This window comes from Montipora capricornis, chromosome 10, assembly GCF_036669925.1.
Source record: "Montipora capricornis isolate CH-2021 chromosome 10, ASM3666992v2, whole genome shotgun sequence".
Taxonomy (NCBI): Eukaryota; Metazoa; Cnidaria; class Anthozoa; order Scleractinia; family Acroporidae; genus Montipora; species Montipora capricornis.
Window position 1 is genome coordinate 70,531,655 of NC_090892.1, and position 15,000 is coordinate 70,546,654.

A 15,000-nucleotide genomic window follows, 5' to 3' on the forward strand; every position below is an offset into this window, starting at 1 on the left:
AATTTCCTTTGAAATATGAGGAACCCTTTGCTTCCAGTATGGCCTTCTCACTGAGGATCACGTACTGTTGAAAACAATTGAATGAAACATTAAAGATGTAACATCACGTGATAGTTGTTATCCAATAGGATGCTGGATTTTACATGTGCTCGCAATCTTGTACAGGAGTCTTGAGTGAACCGACTTATGGATTTAAATTATCGTTTGTTTGTGTTTACAAGACTCGTCTGTTTCTGTACAAAGCCACAACGTTACAAAAGAGATGAAAAAGCCCTTTACAGGACTATGTTAAGAGGTGGCTGTCGGAATTAGGATATCCGCCAAGGTAGTGGAAAATCACCCAGCTACAAAAATTTCGAATGAACAAGTAAGAGAATCTTTGCTGACGTCATTGCTTACATTTTGTTTCATTAACAGAGGAGGCATTATGCTGTTTACAAATTGACTACCAAAGGAAAAAATAACAAAGAACTCGTAAAAATTAGAAACTTTAAGCATTTTAGCTTTGATAACGAACGAGTTATTAGCCATTAAAAAAACTGATATTACTTGTTATACCGGGTTCAAGTTTTCAGAGATAGCTCAATCGACATTATAAAATGAATGTATATTTAAAGTGCGGGTTATAAACGAAAGAGAGAAGTGATCCTCGGACTTATCTGCACAATTTAAGCGATTGTATCTTATAGACACCTGAAAAATTAGGTGGTTTAACGAGATTCGAAACCCATGACCTCTGCGATGCCTGAAATTTTCAGGTGTCCATAAGACACCTCTGCAATCGGACTTGAATTTTTCAGGTGTAGATAAGAGGCAGTTACTTAAATTGTCCAGAGATAAGAGCGAGGATCACTTCTCTCTTTCTTTCAGAGCTTATTATGCAATGCACTTTCAATATTCAGTAGTTAACCTGCGGCTGAATTATTAGAAAAAAATAGCCTTGCGCTAACGAGGCAAATAATGGAAACAAAGATTCCCGTCCGTACACTGTTATGCCTAAGTCCCCCATGTGTTGTGAAACATTGAATGTGTTACTGAAATAGCCAGCGAAGGTGCAAGAGTGTCCGTTACCTTCTTAGATTCAAGTATTATAGTTCCTCCACTACTTCCACCAGTGCTAGTTTTATCAAAGAGTGAGTGCGTCTCACCATTCGCACGAATGGCAGCATCTGCAACACAAAACCACTCTAACTAAAATCCACTTAAATTTAAAATACGAAATACAGGATAACCGACCGATTGAAATGCATTCATATCCTTCTAAACAACTCAATCTACTTGCAAAATTTTCTCATGTGAGAGGAAGCTCATAAATTCTTAGCATTCATCATGTCATTAAATTTTGGTTTTATAAATAAATAGATGACTCGCATATAAGTAACGAATGAATCTGAAAAACATTAATATCACATACCCCTTTTGATCTGTACTGACAAAATAACAGTATCTTCTTGACCCGGGGGGAGGAATTCCATATAAAAAGGGGAGGGATGCTTGTCGTCTCGCTTAGGGAGGTAAATTTCGGATTTTGGTCTCACTTAGGGTGTTCTGGGCAAAACGTCATCATATGTAGCCGTGAAGGTCTCCTTTAGGGTTGCGCGCGAAGAAATATAAAAGTAAAGTAAAGTCAATTTATTTAACGTCGGTAGTTCCTTCAGTTACGAAACTGGTATCAATGGAAGCCAACGGTGCGCCTTTTACCTCTCGGAGTAGACTAGAGAACCAACAAACTCAACCCACATATGGCGTAGAATCCGGGAATCGATCCCAGATCCTGGACCACATTGGTGGAAGGCGAGATCTCACCACTGCGCCAGCCCAGCTCCCCCGTGTGTATTTACTTTAGGGGTTTTAAAAAAAAAAAGCCTGGGCCACGCCCAGATTGGTCTCCTTTAGGGGATTAATTAAAACCCTCCGACCAGCGTCCGTTTTATTTTTATATAGGAGTTCCCCCCTCCCCCCAGGGCTTCTTGACGAGTTCAAGGAATATCCTACTCCAACTGTCATAGTGGCAGCTATTACCTTTACTATTTCTTTCTTGTTATTACTTACTGATGGTGAGATTCTTTTCTGTGTAAATTTTAATCGCGCCTCCACCACACGCTACGATGGACTTCGCATCACCAGTAGTGGTACCTGAAAAATCAGTGCTAAAGCTAACTGGAAAACAAGTCACGCAAATGACCTACAAATATCAAGGGTGCTTACTGTTCATTCTCTACTCCAGATCCGCGATTGTTTCAGTTATTATTACGATGCGAACGACCGCTTGAAGTGTACTGGGAGTTCATTTTTTTGTAGAATCGCTGACAGCCTCTATTTCTTCACTAACAATCCGCACTGCGTCGTGACCTCGATCATTGGCCTCGAACCACGTAGCGATCCTGATACTCAGGGTGAACACCGCCTAGAAAGGCCCGAAGTGAAGTGCTCGATTCTTGGGACTCTGGAGGTTTGAAATTGAACTCAGAACAGCAAGTAGCCGAAGTAATTATTCTTGGTGCTTACAGAAAGAGCCAAGCCTCTCATGCTGACCATTTGACCAATGAAATGAGCTTTAAAGTCATATGGAAAGGGCCTTCTTCGAGATTTTGCCTTTTTGGAATGGTGGACTACCTCCTGGAGTGCGCATGAACTTTCGTTTTGAAAGAACACATCAGGTTCGTGGACAGTGTGACCAGTATTTCCGTTTCCAGTTCCTCAATGATCAGCACCAGTTATGTCGGCTTCGTCGGTGTGCTTAGAAAACCGTAGCTACCTCAAACAGAATTTCTTATCAAAACGTAAGCACCCGCGTTCGGATCAAGTATTATTAGTACAAAACCTTATCTTCATTGAAGACAATGCTTTGGTGATTTCTATCAAATAATTTGGATTAATGGAGGGACCTAATGTGATGTTAGAATGTGTTTGTGTCTGTTGTCTGTGGATATCACTTACAATCGTTTGACGAACAATTTGCTGTTCCTGTCAGTAATCAATAAAATTAAAACCAAAATCAGTCATCAATTAGAAACCTCTGCCCTTAGGTTTCAAACTTACTGAAACGTCAATTGTGACCAATACCTCCCTCATGACCCATTCCCGCCCGCCTCATTGTGTCTAAGTTGACAAAGGATGAAAATTTGTACCAGCTTAAATTATATGAAAAGACCGTGACGATGAACTCGCGATTTAAAAGCATTATAAGAATCAATCTTTGACTTGCAACTATCTTGACCAAAATCTCTAAAGACACAGGCAACAATATTAATAGCCTCCTTGCAGTATCAGCAGATAAAAACGAAGCTAATAACGCATTTCATGCTGACGTAACGTGCACAACACGGAAATATTCTTTTATTGAATGTTATCGGCTTAATTATTTACCTCCACTGCCACCGATCAGGTGTATATCAGGTTTTAATCCATACGTATCCCCATATACAACACCAGCTTCATCCTCAAAAATCATGCCACCTTGTCCACCATGCCCTGCTCCTCCATTGGCAGAAGGCTTTCCTCGGCCCGGGCCCTCGCCAGCTGGAATTAATATACGCACGTGAATGGCATTCTCACGTACCTCTTCAGTGTAAGTTCCCTGCTAGCAGAGGACTCTCTTCTTTTATGTTCACTGAGATGACGAGTACGGGAAAAGAGACCCCTGCTTTGGATCGAAACTCACTGTGATCCAACCACCACCCACAAGCTTGAATGGCACTCTTCAAACCGCATGCCCCATGATATGTTTGCTGACTGTAACTTGAGCCCACTGTGTCCCACGCATTCCTTTACAGTAATTCCGCTGTTGGTAAGTGAGCCCAAGCAACATGAGGTATGACGTAAGGATTCAGTCGCTAAGTAACCGCCGTGCATGCTCAACACAGTGAATTTCGACCCATGGCAGAGGTCTCATCTCCCGTACTCGTCAACCCAGTGAACGCAAACGAAAAGATACCTCTGATAGCAGGGAACAGTGCAAGAGACTTAGAATAAACTGATAGCTGCCTTGTTCTCCTTGAAAATATACAACGGGACAGGTGACATGTTTTACACATGCTCGATTATGTACGAATGCTACTTTGTTTTTTCGATCTATAGAATTCTAAAGGATGACTTACTGTGGAAAGAGGAGAGACTTTTGTACTTCACTGAGACAAATAACTTTCTCTGTTTTTACGAACACGGGGATGGAAATGGATCCAGATAAAAAAAATGGGCCAATTTCGCAATTTCGTACTGTAGACCATAATTTCGAGAAAAGTTCTGCTTGAATGACACAAAAAATCACCTGGATCATCTTAATTGAAATTTGAGGAACATTTTACGCACAACAAATGGTAAATGAGAAAGACAAGTCTTTGCAGATTTCGACGACTGATCGGTTGCAATGGTCAGTTATTGTTATTTACCGTTTTTATTTACAATTACTGTAAAGACCCACACTTGAAAATCACTCCAGAAGTAAAAAAGTTGCATTATATTACCTGAAAGACTGGTTAGGTTGGTGCAATATCCTCCAACGGTTTTGGAAATTTCACCTTTAGTTTTTCCAACATCAAGATCCACGCCAATGAAGATTCCTTCTCTGCTGGATACAGCCAGTGAATTCAAGCCAACAATTTCAACGCTGGCAGAACCGTTCATCAATATCGGAACCTGGAACTCAAACTTGGCAATTCCGTACTCAAAGTCTTCCTGATTATCCACTTTAAGGGTTTTTGATACTATTTCACCATAATACGAATAAGCTATGGAACTGTTTAGTGATCTCTTCATATGTGTCCATCTTGCAATGGTTGTGTTAATTGTAAGGATTCCATCCTGTACATATTGTACCTGTTTCGTGTTGGCAGTTGAAACTGAAAAAGACAAGTGAAAACAAAACGAAGGTAACTGGTAGGTTTAACTGGAAACGTAAGCTCCAGAAGAGTGAGTGATGCGGCAAGACTGAACGAATGCGACTGAAGAAGGTGTTGCGTGTATCCTAAGTAATAATTTCAGTTTCTTCTTCATTTCTACCTCTTCGGAATTTCAACTTTAGTTATGTGCTGTAATGAATTAATTGCACAATGCCTTGTTTAATTAAAAAAATCTTTTTAACCTCGAAGCCTCGAAGTTAAAACGCTGCAACCCAAAGCATACATAGTGTTGACGTTTCTACTTACGAATTAAGAACTATGGAATGACACAAAATGCGTAAGAAAACTGAAGGCCTGAGTGTTTCATTACACTTACCAAGGATATTGACCAGACCCAACTTGCCGCCAGATACGTCAAACTTGGAGTCGCAAAGATTACGCACATCAAAATTGCTTTTAATCTGAATTATCCCTCCACTGGCTAACTGCTTGTCTTTCATAGAACTACGAGCTGTTAAAAGGGCTTTCCTTCGCAACAAGACCTAAACAGGGAATGGTTGTTTACCATCAGTAATAAATGCTTTATGCCTGGTTTCTTAACTAGTAGTCTTGGTTTTGCTTGCCGACCCTGAAGCCTCCATTAGAATGAGTGTGTTGTTTGGGGAAGACAGTTAAGAGAGGTCACAGGAAAAAAAAATCGACGAAAAAATATAGGGAAAAAGAGTAATGTCACGAGGGGCGAGTTCCCGTAAGGCCAGTAGGTACAAGTAACAGGGAAACGTGAATCATTAAACAGGTGACTCAGGAATAAAGACTTCAGCAACAAGAAAATTCACACGTTCCCCTCCAACTTGAGACAAACACGCATGTTTCCTTAGCTAATTTGGGGACCATGCAATGAATACGACTTTCTCTAGAAAGAATCCTAGCCAAGCGTTCCAAGGTTGTTTCCAAATCGAGCTCGACGTTTTTAATGACGGTAAATTTAAGGACGGTGCCTACTAATTCAAGGGTATTTTTGCACGGTTTACTAAATATGCGGGAAAAGCAGATCTTAGCAAGTGATATTGAAATCCAAAAAGAAAATTGGGGGTAACCATGTATTTTCCGATGATAATTAATCAGCAATATTTTTAAAAAGCTTTAAATTACAAAGCAGTGTATGGCGTTCTTTTCCAAATGGAAGCTTAATTATCTCTGAAAAATGCATTGTTACCCCCAATTTTCTTTTGGGATACCAAGAGCACTTGCTAAGTTCTTCTTTCTCCTCATAGTTTTGAGCCGCGCAAAAATATCCCTGTATTAATAAGGACCACCAATAGGAAATCCGAGTATCTCGAGATGCGCAGAACGAATGCGCAATAACAAGAGTAGGCACCGTCCTTAATAGGTTTTTTTTATATATGTCCGTTTTCGAAATCAGCCCATCAAGTTAGTTTAGGATGTGCCAAACTCAAATTGAAAAAACAGCTGTTGTGAAAATGAGGGGAAGTGCATGCTCTCAGTGGTTTGGGTTCCAGAATGGCAATCCAGACACTTCAGATTGAAGTCCATCTCTGACAACAAGCTGCAGTGTTCTGAGCAAACAACTGGCTTCATCCAAGCAGTTGAACTTCTTCAAAACACTGTACTGTTCATCGAGGCATTCTTCAGTGTTTACTGAAAAGGGCGGAAAAGTCTTAACATTTCAAAAAATACAAGGAAAAAATATTTTCATTAAAAGCCTCCAATACTAGTGGGCAATTAAAAATTAGGTTTTTTTTAGAATTCATGGACTCGGTGGGAATACTTACAAAAATATAAAAGATAGCTGTCATTTATGAACAATCGGGCGTGATTGAAGCGAAGTTATGCGGCGGCTGGCAATCAATGATTTGAGGTAATTGCTCTCATCTGTGTTAGTATAATCATTCTTAATATACCATACCTCTCTGGCATCCAACCTAATTGTTCCTCCCATTGCACCTATAGAAGAGTCCTCGGAGTAGCCGTCGGCTGAGATTTTGGCATCTAGAATGTCAAACGTTGTTCATTTGTGGAGTATATGTTGTCGGCCAAATCCGGTGTAGGGTTCAATCCGTTTTAAATCCATTTTAAATCGGTGATCCTCATTTTACCTATAGGTTGAATATGCACACTACTTAAAATAAAGCAGCCATCAAATCCCTTCCCCCTCCCCCACAAAGAAAAAGGACTGAAAACACTCTTCCCTCCATCTCAATACATCTTCTTGATGTTTCGTATCATCTTACCTTTTGTGTATTCTCAACACTACAACATAGCAAGGGAACAAAGAACTGTACAATTCACTTACCAGTTCTCGAACTTGGTTGTTCGCTCTTGATCTACAGTCCTGCGCCATCATCACTACATTACAACGACGAATATGTTCAACCCAACACAGTTCGTTCCATTATTTACTTTTGTAAAAGAATAATCCTAACCTGACCCTAATTGCTTTCTAGGCTTAATTTAGGATCCAAAAAATGTTTCTTCAATTCATCTGAGTTCGTATTCAACCTATAGCTAATAAAATGAGGATCACCAATTTAACCTATTGTAGGTAAAAACGGATTCAACCTGGGAACGGATTTTACCGGCCACATATACATCATGCCCAACTTCATATCAATAACTGAAGTGAAGTAAACGAAGTAGTCACCACTCACCTCGGGGCTCTTCAGGACTAACTTGAAATCCTCTTCGTTACGCAGTTTTCAGTTTCTGAGAGCATTGAGAAATTCCCCCACGGACCAGACTACAACACCAGGAAAGCCGTGCCCTCCTCTTTTCGAATAGTGTGTGGGATTCGCTTTAACTTCCCACAGAGTTTATCGGAGTTATGGAGAAGGGTTGTGAGACGGGGCCTACTGTTAATAGACCCCTTTCAGTTAATTCCCAATCCGAAGGACAAAACAATAAGATTGTTTTTCATTCAGTTTGAAAGGCTTGTTTCTCTGAGGGGACAGGACAACCGTTGTTTTGTCCTCCAGATTGGAAATTACTGAAATGGGTATATAGTCCTTATCAGAGAAGACTAGACATCTGAAAAATTCACCTGGCTTCAACGGGATTCGAACCCATAACCTCTGCGTTCCCGTTGAAATGCTCTATCAACTGAGCTATGAAGCCAATCAGTCAGCAGGTCAATTTGTTGGGTTCATTTGTTCCCGAGGCAATTGCTTAATTTGCTCATGTAAGTGCCAGGGTGTCTATAGCCCGCACTTCAAACATACATTCCTTTCACAGTTAACATTACAACACTGAGTTCGAAATAATACAATTAAATGTATTGAACCTTTTTTACCTATAGCAATTGCCCCATTTTTGGCTCTCAGTTCCAGGGCTCCTCCTCCAACGGCCTTTTTATCACTGCCAGCTATATTTTTAAAAAAAAATAACTCACTTAAACAAAATAACTAGGATGTACACAAGTGTATATGTTAAGGCAACGTTAGTGCAATTTTAGCGTACTATAGAAATGGACTTAAATCCCATATAATGACGGAATTGTATCGGAGATCAGTTGCCCGATACTTGGAATCTCTGGGGTCAACTGATGTAATTGAACTTAAAATGCATGATTAAGGCCTCTAATGTTTCCCTAAATGGATATTGATGACAAGAAGGATAAAGTTTAAAAAAGGAATCTAAGTGCATTTGCTAGTTCGAGAGATTATTACCCTGAGGTGTTCTTATCATTTTCAGTTTTTGAGTCACTACAAGCTAACAGAATTAAACGTTTTGAACTTATGAAATATGCAAAGAGTCCATTCAATAACTGCATTACCAATGTTATCTTTCCCACCCTTGGAATTGTCTTAAGTGAGTGAAAGATGTGAACAATGCTTTAATCAGGAAATACTCACTTTCAAAACAAATGCTACCGCCTAACAGCGTCTCAAAATCGTGTCCATATAAACCAGCGGAGCTGCAGTTTGACACATTTGCAAGGCCTGTTGAGAGAAAACAACTCACAACGATGCCAGTTTAACAAATAATAAAAAAACGTTTTGTATTACCTCTGCATGCTCAGCTGAAAATGATGTTCTACAACAAGGGAACTGAGCAATATATAAATACCCAGATGTTAACCATAGCGCGCAATTTCAAGATGCACCCTCATTCACAGAATTAAGCGAAGAACGACTTCGGCATTCACTTGTTTGGGGTATCGAGTATTTGGAGGACTGAGGAGCCACGAACGTGTGAGACTGAGAATGGGGCGCTCGATCGCCCCAAACCCGCGTAAGTGAGCATGCTCGCAGACTACTTTGGAAGCGGCAAGGTGACTCTGCGTGTTTTATGAGGCAGTTTTAAAGTATGAAGGAAAAACAATTTCCTAAATGTTAAAAAAATGTGCCATTCCCTACCTGCTTCCACTTCGTGTGCAGACCTCTTAACAAAACCACCAATACTGGTTCTGGCAACAAAGATGAATTTTGAAGACCCACTGATGTCTATTGGTGTTTTAATCTCAATATTGCCATGAGTGCTCTCCATTGAAAATGCATGTTCTCCGCTGATATTCACACGAACTTGGCTGCCAATGTATATCGTTGATGTAAATGCGATTTTACAGATCTTGTATGACAAAGTGAAGTATGACGGTTTTCCAGGGACTTGAAATTGCCTGTCCAAGTGACTGCCATTGTATCTGTGACTATCACCCCATTGCATTTGACAACTAGTTGTGTTGATCTTCAAATCCATTTCCTCATCAAAGAACACTAATTGAAGAGAATTTTTTTTACATGAGCTGTGGTGTTATCTGATTAAATTACGGACAAATTTTAAAAGTATATCGGTTTGATTAGTCGTAAGTTCATGCCAAGGATGAATGGGTTGGTGAACATGGCGTGTTTGTGTGAATTAAAGGAGTTTGATTGAGCTGTGTCAAATCTGTTTGTATCTCGGCCATCACTTTAAACAGGAATTTAGATGGAAGGAATCTTCCTAAATTTCGCGATGAATTAAAAAACAACTGGGAAATAATAAGACTTTTGAACCAATTGGTCACGTGACCTCTTTTTCACACACACGATGATTCTGCTGAGTACGTGAAATTATTTTTCCAGAAATAAAAAGAGCAGCTTAAAATGTGCTTAATATATCGCTTAAACTGTTTTTTTTTTACAGTTGAAAGAAATTTTAAGGATTTCCATGGGAAAAGGACGCTTCTCTGAATGATTTTCATACAAATCCTTTTATTTTCCTGAGTTTTCAAATCGCTTTTTTCTTCGCGGATTGACAGTCTGGAAATTCTTAACCTTGTACATTTATTCTCGCTTATTTGACTCTTGGTAAGAATACGAATCTTAGCTCTGTTTTTGGTGCTTAATTATAGAAAATTCCACTGGAGGGTAAAAGCTTTTCGTTCGTAAACAAAAAATATGGAATTCTCTAGTGTTTAAACGACCATTAAATCTAAATTTCTCCCTAAATTTGTATTCTGGCTAAGTCAAACACTTTCTTTCCATTTGTGAAATTTATAAAGCCCGAGCTTCACAGTTCGCCAATTGTGAGTGATGTGACCAATTGTTGCAAGAGGCCTATTATTCCGTGATACGGAGTTTCATGAAACATCGGCGATGGCAACAATACATGGAAAACAACTGAAAGTACGCTTTACATTTATGTCACTAATATGTTTGCTTATCCCCTGCGAGACAACAACGCGAAATGAGCAAAAATTGCATGAGGCTTAGTCAAAAACGTGATCGATTAAAAGGTGCGGCAAACGCAGGATGGTATTTTTAAGAAGTCGCTATTGAATACTATATATCGTCATGTTTGCAGTTGTCATCGCTCTCCGATTTGGTTTACAGGTGTGAGATAAGCATGAGAAGTCAGGGGGAACCGTGTCAGTCGTGTGGTGTGATACAGCAAACAACAGATATTTTTTTCTCGCTGTAGAAACCAAAACCATCTGCTTTAGTAATTATTATGGGCCAGAGAAACGCTTTTCGTTGTGTGAACAACATTGAAGTATCAAAATACAGTAAATCAATCTCAAGCTTTTAAGGTTGTAATCTAAGTTTGAAATCCATCGATTGATCCCGACGATTAATATAAACAACGCTCTTATTTATGATAAACTCTTAAAAATATCATCAAAAAGATTTTACTTCTTTGATGTTGAGACAAGGATGGTTTTCAGAACGCCTAAACAACAAAAAGAACACATTCCAGTGGACAGGCTCTTCATGAGATCACGGCAATGAAGTAGTTAATTATAAAAGCCTGAAAAGCTTTAGCGAAATGCAAAGTTCGTGTTATCCACGCGATAGTTATCAAGGGCAATTAATATTATACCGACCGATACTACACCCAGTATTAAAGACTTTTCCTTCAATTTTAAATAAGTGGTCATTTCAATACCATGCTGGGGCTCACTATGCTATTCTGGCGGAACAAAACTCCGCGAAATTTATCTTCATGTTAGATTCTCCGACTCAAAGGCTTCAATCTTTATGAAAAATCAACCATCAACTAACGCTGTCGGAGTTATATATTCAACGGAACCTTTTAAGCTTCACTTACGCCAACTACTGTTTGCTTTCATCGCCAAAGTTTTTGTGAAATGTGCGTTTGTGAACCGTGTCAATAATTTGGAAACGTAACATGGTTTTCATCGACAAAGCGAAAACACAATACTCACTGAAAGTTGCACCCCAGTGTATGCTAAATCCTGCAACACGATCCTCAAAGTAGATTATCAAAAAGTGAGTTAGCAAAGAGACAAAGAGATGCATCTTCTTCTTGAATTGATTTCTTGTCGAATGTTTTCAACTTAAAAAGAACACAGGAAACTGCACTTGAATTATTTTGTTACAGGCGTGTCTCAGTCTTATCGGCTTGATGGTCGATGATATAGTTTAACCTCAAAGGTTGCGAATAGTATTTCTTGTATTTTTGGGACATTCTTTGGATCGCTAAATAACCCGTGCTAATTTGGCAAAACACCCATCGGTATTATCACCTGAGCACCAGTTCTTGGCTGGTGCGAGAGATACTTTACCGTTCAAGCCTACGTTTTCCTGAGTACAGTAAGAGAAAAATCTCATCATGAGGCTTTCGAACATCCATGCATTGACACAAATTTATTCAAACCAAGCAATACATTTCCCTTTTCCGCTCGCAGCCAGATGTCCCGCGGGGCATGCTGTGGTAGGCCCTCGTTTCTCCAAGAGCATATCTATGAAAACACTGTCTAATTAATTTTTGTGACCCAATCACCGCGGAAACAAGAGCTGAATTTGGAGATAGCAGATTAAAGAACGTATTGTTACAGCCCTAGCACGCCATTTCAGCTGTCAAATAGCTGACAAATTAGAAGCAGACTCTGTACGAGGGAGCGACATCCTTTCCAGACATGAAAATTCGTTTATTTAAAAGTCAAGATGTGACAGCGCTGTCATCAAAAGATTGTTAGAACGCTGATGGGTCTGATTTTTCTCTAGTTTTTTTTATTTTTATATTCTCCGGCCAACTGTTCATTCATGCCTTTGGGCTCCAGATCCCTGCCGTAAAAAAAGGGTATCTACGTAGAATCCTCGCATTGCGGACACCTTGAAACTATAGAAGTCAAATTCCAAGTTAAAACTATCAACGAATGATGAAAACAAACTCCCGCTGTTAGGACTTCCATAGTCTTCTCCTATTATAGAAATGCGGACATTTACTGTAGCCTTCAAAAACTTCTCCATTGTTTCGATTTCGTTTCCGACAATGGACATCTGGAAAATCACATTGAAATATATTTTTTTATTACAGATTACAATGTTTCTATCTCCCTAATTTTTATGCCGAGGAAACAAAAGAGTCCGGCTCGATCTTTTCGAAGCATTTCTTCATTTTTAAAATCAGGTAGCGTTAACTCTTCTACAGTATTGTGTTCTTGCGTATGGAGATAACTTACGTCAGAAGCCCATGACTCATGGGCGCCTGCTTACGTACATTCCTAAACTAAGTTCCCCTTCCTGTTTTATTTTTAAGCGTTTGTCACAACGTGACAGGCTCCTATACTATGCGTGACCTTTACTCATTGACATTGCTTCTTTATCAATCAATCAATCAATCAAGCACTCACGAGCAACTTGTTCGATTCCTTTCTCGCCATACTGCACTCCGCGTCCCCCGCGTGTGCGAACGGAGCTGTTTGCGATGTAGTCTCCGATATCTGTTTTGCAGAAGACTTGAATAACTCCTCCCCCTCCACCACCCCCACAGAAACTGGAATGGTTTGTGCTGTAACCACTGTCTCCTCCAACAGCCCTTAGACTTCCATTTTGCGTTATCACCACCTAAAATTTGAAAACTCAGAGGTGCATGCGTATACGCATATATTTAGCAATTATTGAATGAGGCTGAGTAGGATATGAAGACTTCTGCAGGTCGAGGAGGGTGTTATCCACCAAAGCCGAAGGCCGAGGTGGAAAACATCCTCCGAGATCTGCAGAATTCTTCATATTCTACGAAAGCCGAATTCAATAATTGCTTTATTATTCATTCAAAATATTTTCTTCGCTCAAACTTCTAAACCTACTCGCAGCCATTTTTCTGCTCAACAAAAATAACACAATCTCGTCCCCAGCTTCTTTCGGTCAACGGTTCAATGATCTGCAGCGGGCTGCACTTTTGACGTCATTGATTCAATATGACGAAGTTTCTTTCCAAATTTGGTGAACAGCAGCTGGTATGGTGAATTATGCGTGTGGTCTTAACCAATCAGAAACGGGGAAGTATTTTGAATGAATAATAATACACTTTATGACAGCTGCACCTGAGATGCAGCTGTCCTATGCTTGAGGGGTACACTCCATTTGTTTAGCCAGACAAATGAAGCAAACTTGAAAAATAATTGGAATTACAACTTTTCTTGTGTTCAGAAATCAAACATTCACAACTTCTTCAAAGAAACGCCCTGAGTTCTTGCATAAAGCTGGATTATGTAATAGCATTTCCAACTAGTGACGAGTTCCTTTCACTCTGTTAATGTTATGTTTTTGTAGGGGCATTTCAAGTCAGGAAAATACGCTGATTTAAAATTTTGGTATTTTGGTATTTGCTTTTAAATGTTTTATTGGCTTAGCGCCTTTCTGATCTTATTAGTCAATAGGGAGCTTAAGATCTGCGACGACGACGTCGACGACAACGCCGCAAAACAGCGATATCATTGGTTAAAAGAGCATAAATAATCGTGCTCATATTTTTGCGGTTCTCTGCATGGCGACGACGTGAAATCACCAAATTTTAGGTTTTGACGACAACGTGAGCATACAACAGAGAATCTTTCATTCTCTATTTTCACTCTGGAATTGGAAACGTGTAGAAGCAGAGTCGAGGATTTTAAAACAGTCTTCTGAACACCGGGAGCGACAATTTTGAAAATTGTCGCTCCCGGTGTTCAGAAGACTGTTTTAAAATCCTCGACTCTGCTTCCACACGTTTCCAATTGAAAATTAAAGAAGCCATGCATATCCTTTGGGAGCAGCCATCTTTAAATTGCCAAGTCAAACATCTTAATTTATCCCTTTCATACTAATTAGTTTTTTTTCTTAGCTTAAATAGTCTGGTTTTTTCTGTTTTGTTTCGTGGTTGTTCTGTTCTCGCCTTCATCCTTAATTATTCATGTTATATCTCACTTTGTAACACTATTTATTGCTCAACTATAGTTTATTTCTCATTGTACAACTGACGATGGATGATGTTTCATCCGAAACATGTCTTGATTAAAGATGATTTTCAAAAACATCGTATGGATCATCAAAGCGATATCTTACTACTTGCTGCTACGAAGTTTCGGTATTATTATTATTATTATTATTATTATTATTATTATTATTATTATTATTATTATTATTATTATTATTATTATTATCATTATTATCATTATTATTATTATTATTATTATTATTATTTCCATTCCTTGTAGACTCAGGCAGGATGTTCAGTCTGGTGTTTATAGTCCTTGGGAGCAGATTACAACAAGTCACCACAGGTCCCAGGTCTCTCTTTTTCCTCTTCTTACAGGGATAGTACTTTCCTTAGTATCTTTGCTGTCCCCAACAATGCTGTTTTCTGGATAACTTACAACCTCACCTTAACACCGATTCGCCTCATGTACTCCTTAAAGTTGACTGATACAGCTCCAAGG

General features: G+C 39.3%; 1 protein-coding gene across 2 annotated transcripts in view; it reads right to left on the reverse strand.

The window, feature by feature from the left end:
• The window catches only part of LOC138019491 (uncharacterized), a 75,256-nt gene that overhangs the window by 40,365 nt on the left and 19,891 nt on the right, over positions 1-15,000 (reverse strand). Inside the window, exons 7-18 of one of the 2 annotated variants that reach the window (XM_068866299.1) lie at positions 12,934-13,147; positions 9,215-9,571; positions 8,711-8,797; positions 8,149-8,220; positions 6,769-6,851; positions 5,218-5,383; positions 4,467-4,841; positions 3,370-3,522; positions 2,941-2,967; positions 2,053-2,136; positions 1,072-1,169; positions 1-64 (exon numbers count right to left, since the gene is read on the reverse strand). The exon at positions 1-64 is cut by the window's left edge and continues 147 nt beyond it. In XM_068866299.1, coding sequence (XP_068722400.1) covers positions 1-64; positions 1,072-1,169; positions 2,053-2,136; positions 2,941-2,967; positions 3,370-3,522; positions 4,467-4,841; positions 5,218-5,383; positions 6,769-6,851; positions 8,149-8,220; positions 8,711-8,797; positions 9,215-9,571; positions 12,934-13,147 — 1,780 coding nt within the window. The remainder of the gene's footprint in view (positions 65-1,071; positions 1,170-2,052; positions 2,137-2,940; positions 2,968-3,369; positions 3,523-4,466; positions 4,842-5,217; positions 5,384-6,768; positions 6,852-8,148; positions 8,221-8,710; positions 8,798-9,214; positions 9,572-12,933; positions 13,148-15,000) is intronic. The other variant, XM_068866300.1, reaches the window with a different exon arrangement.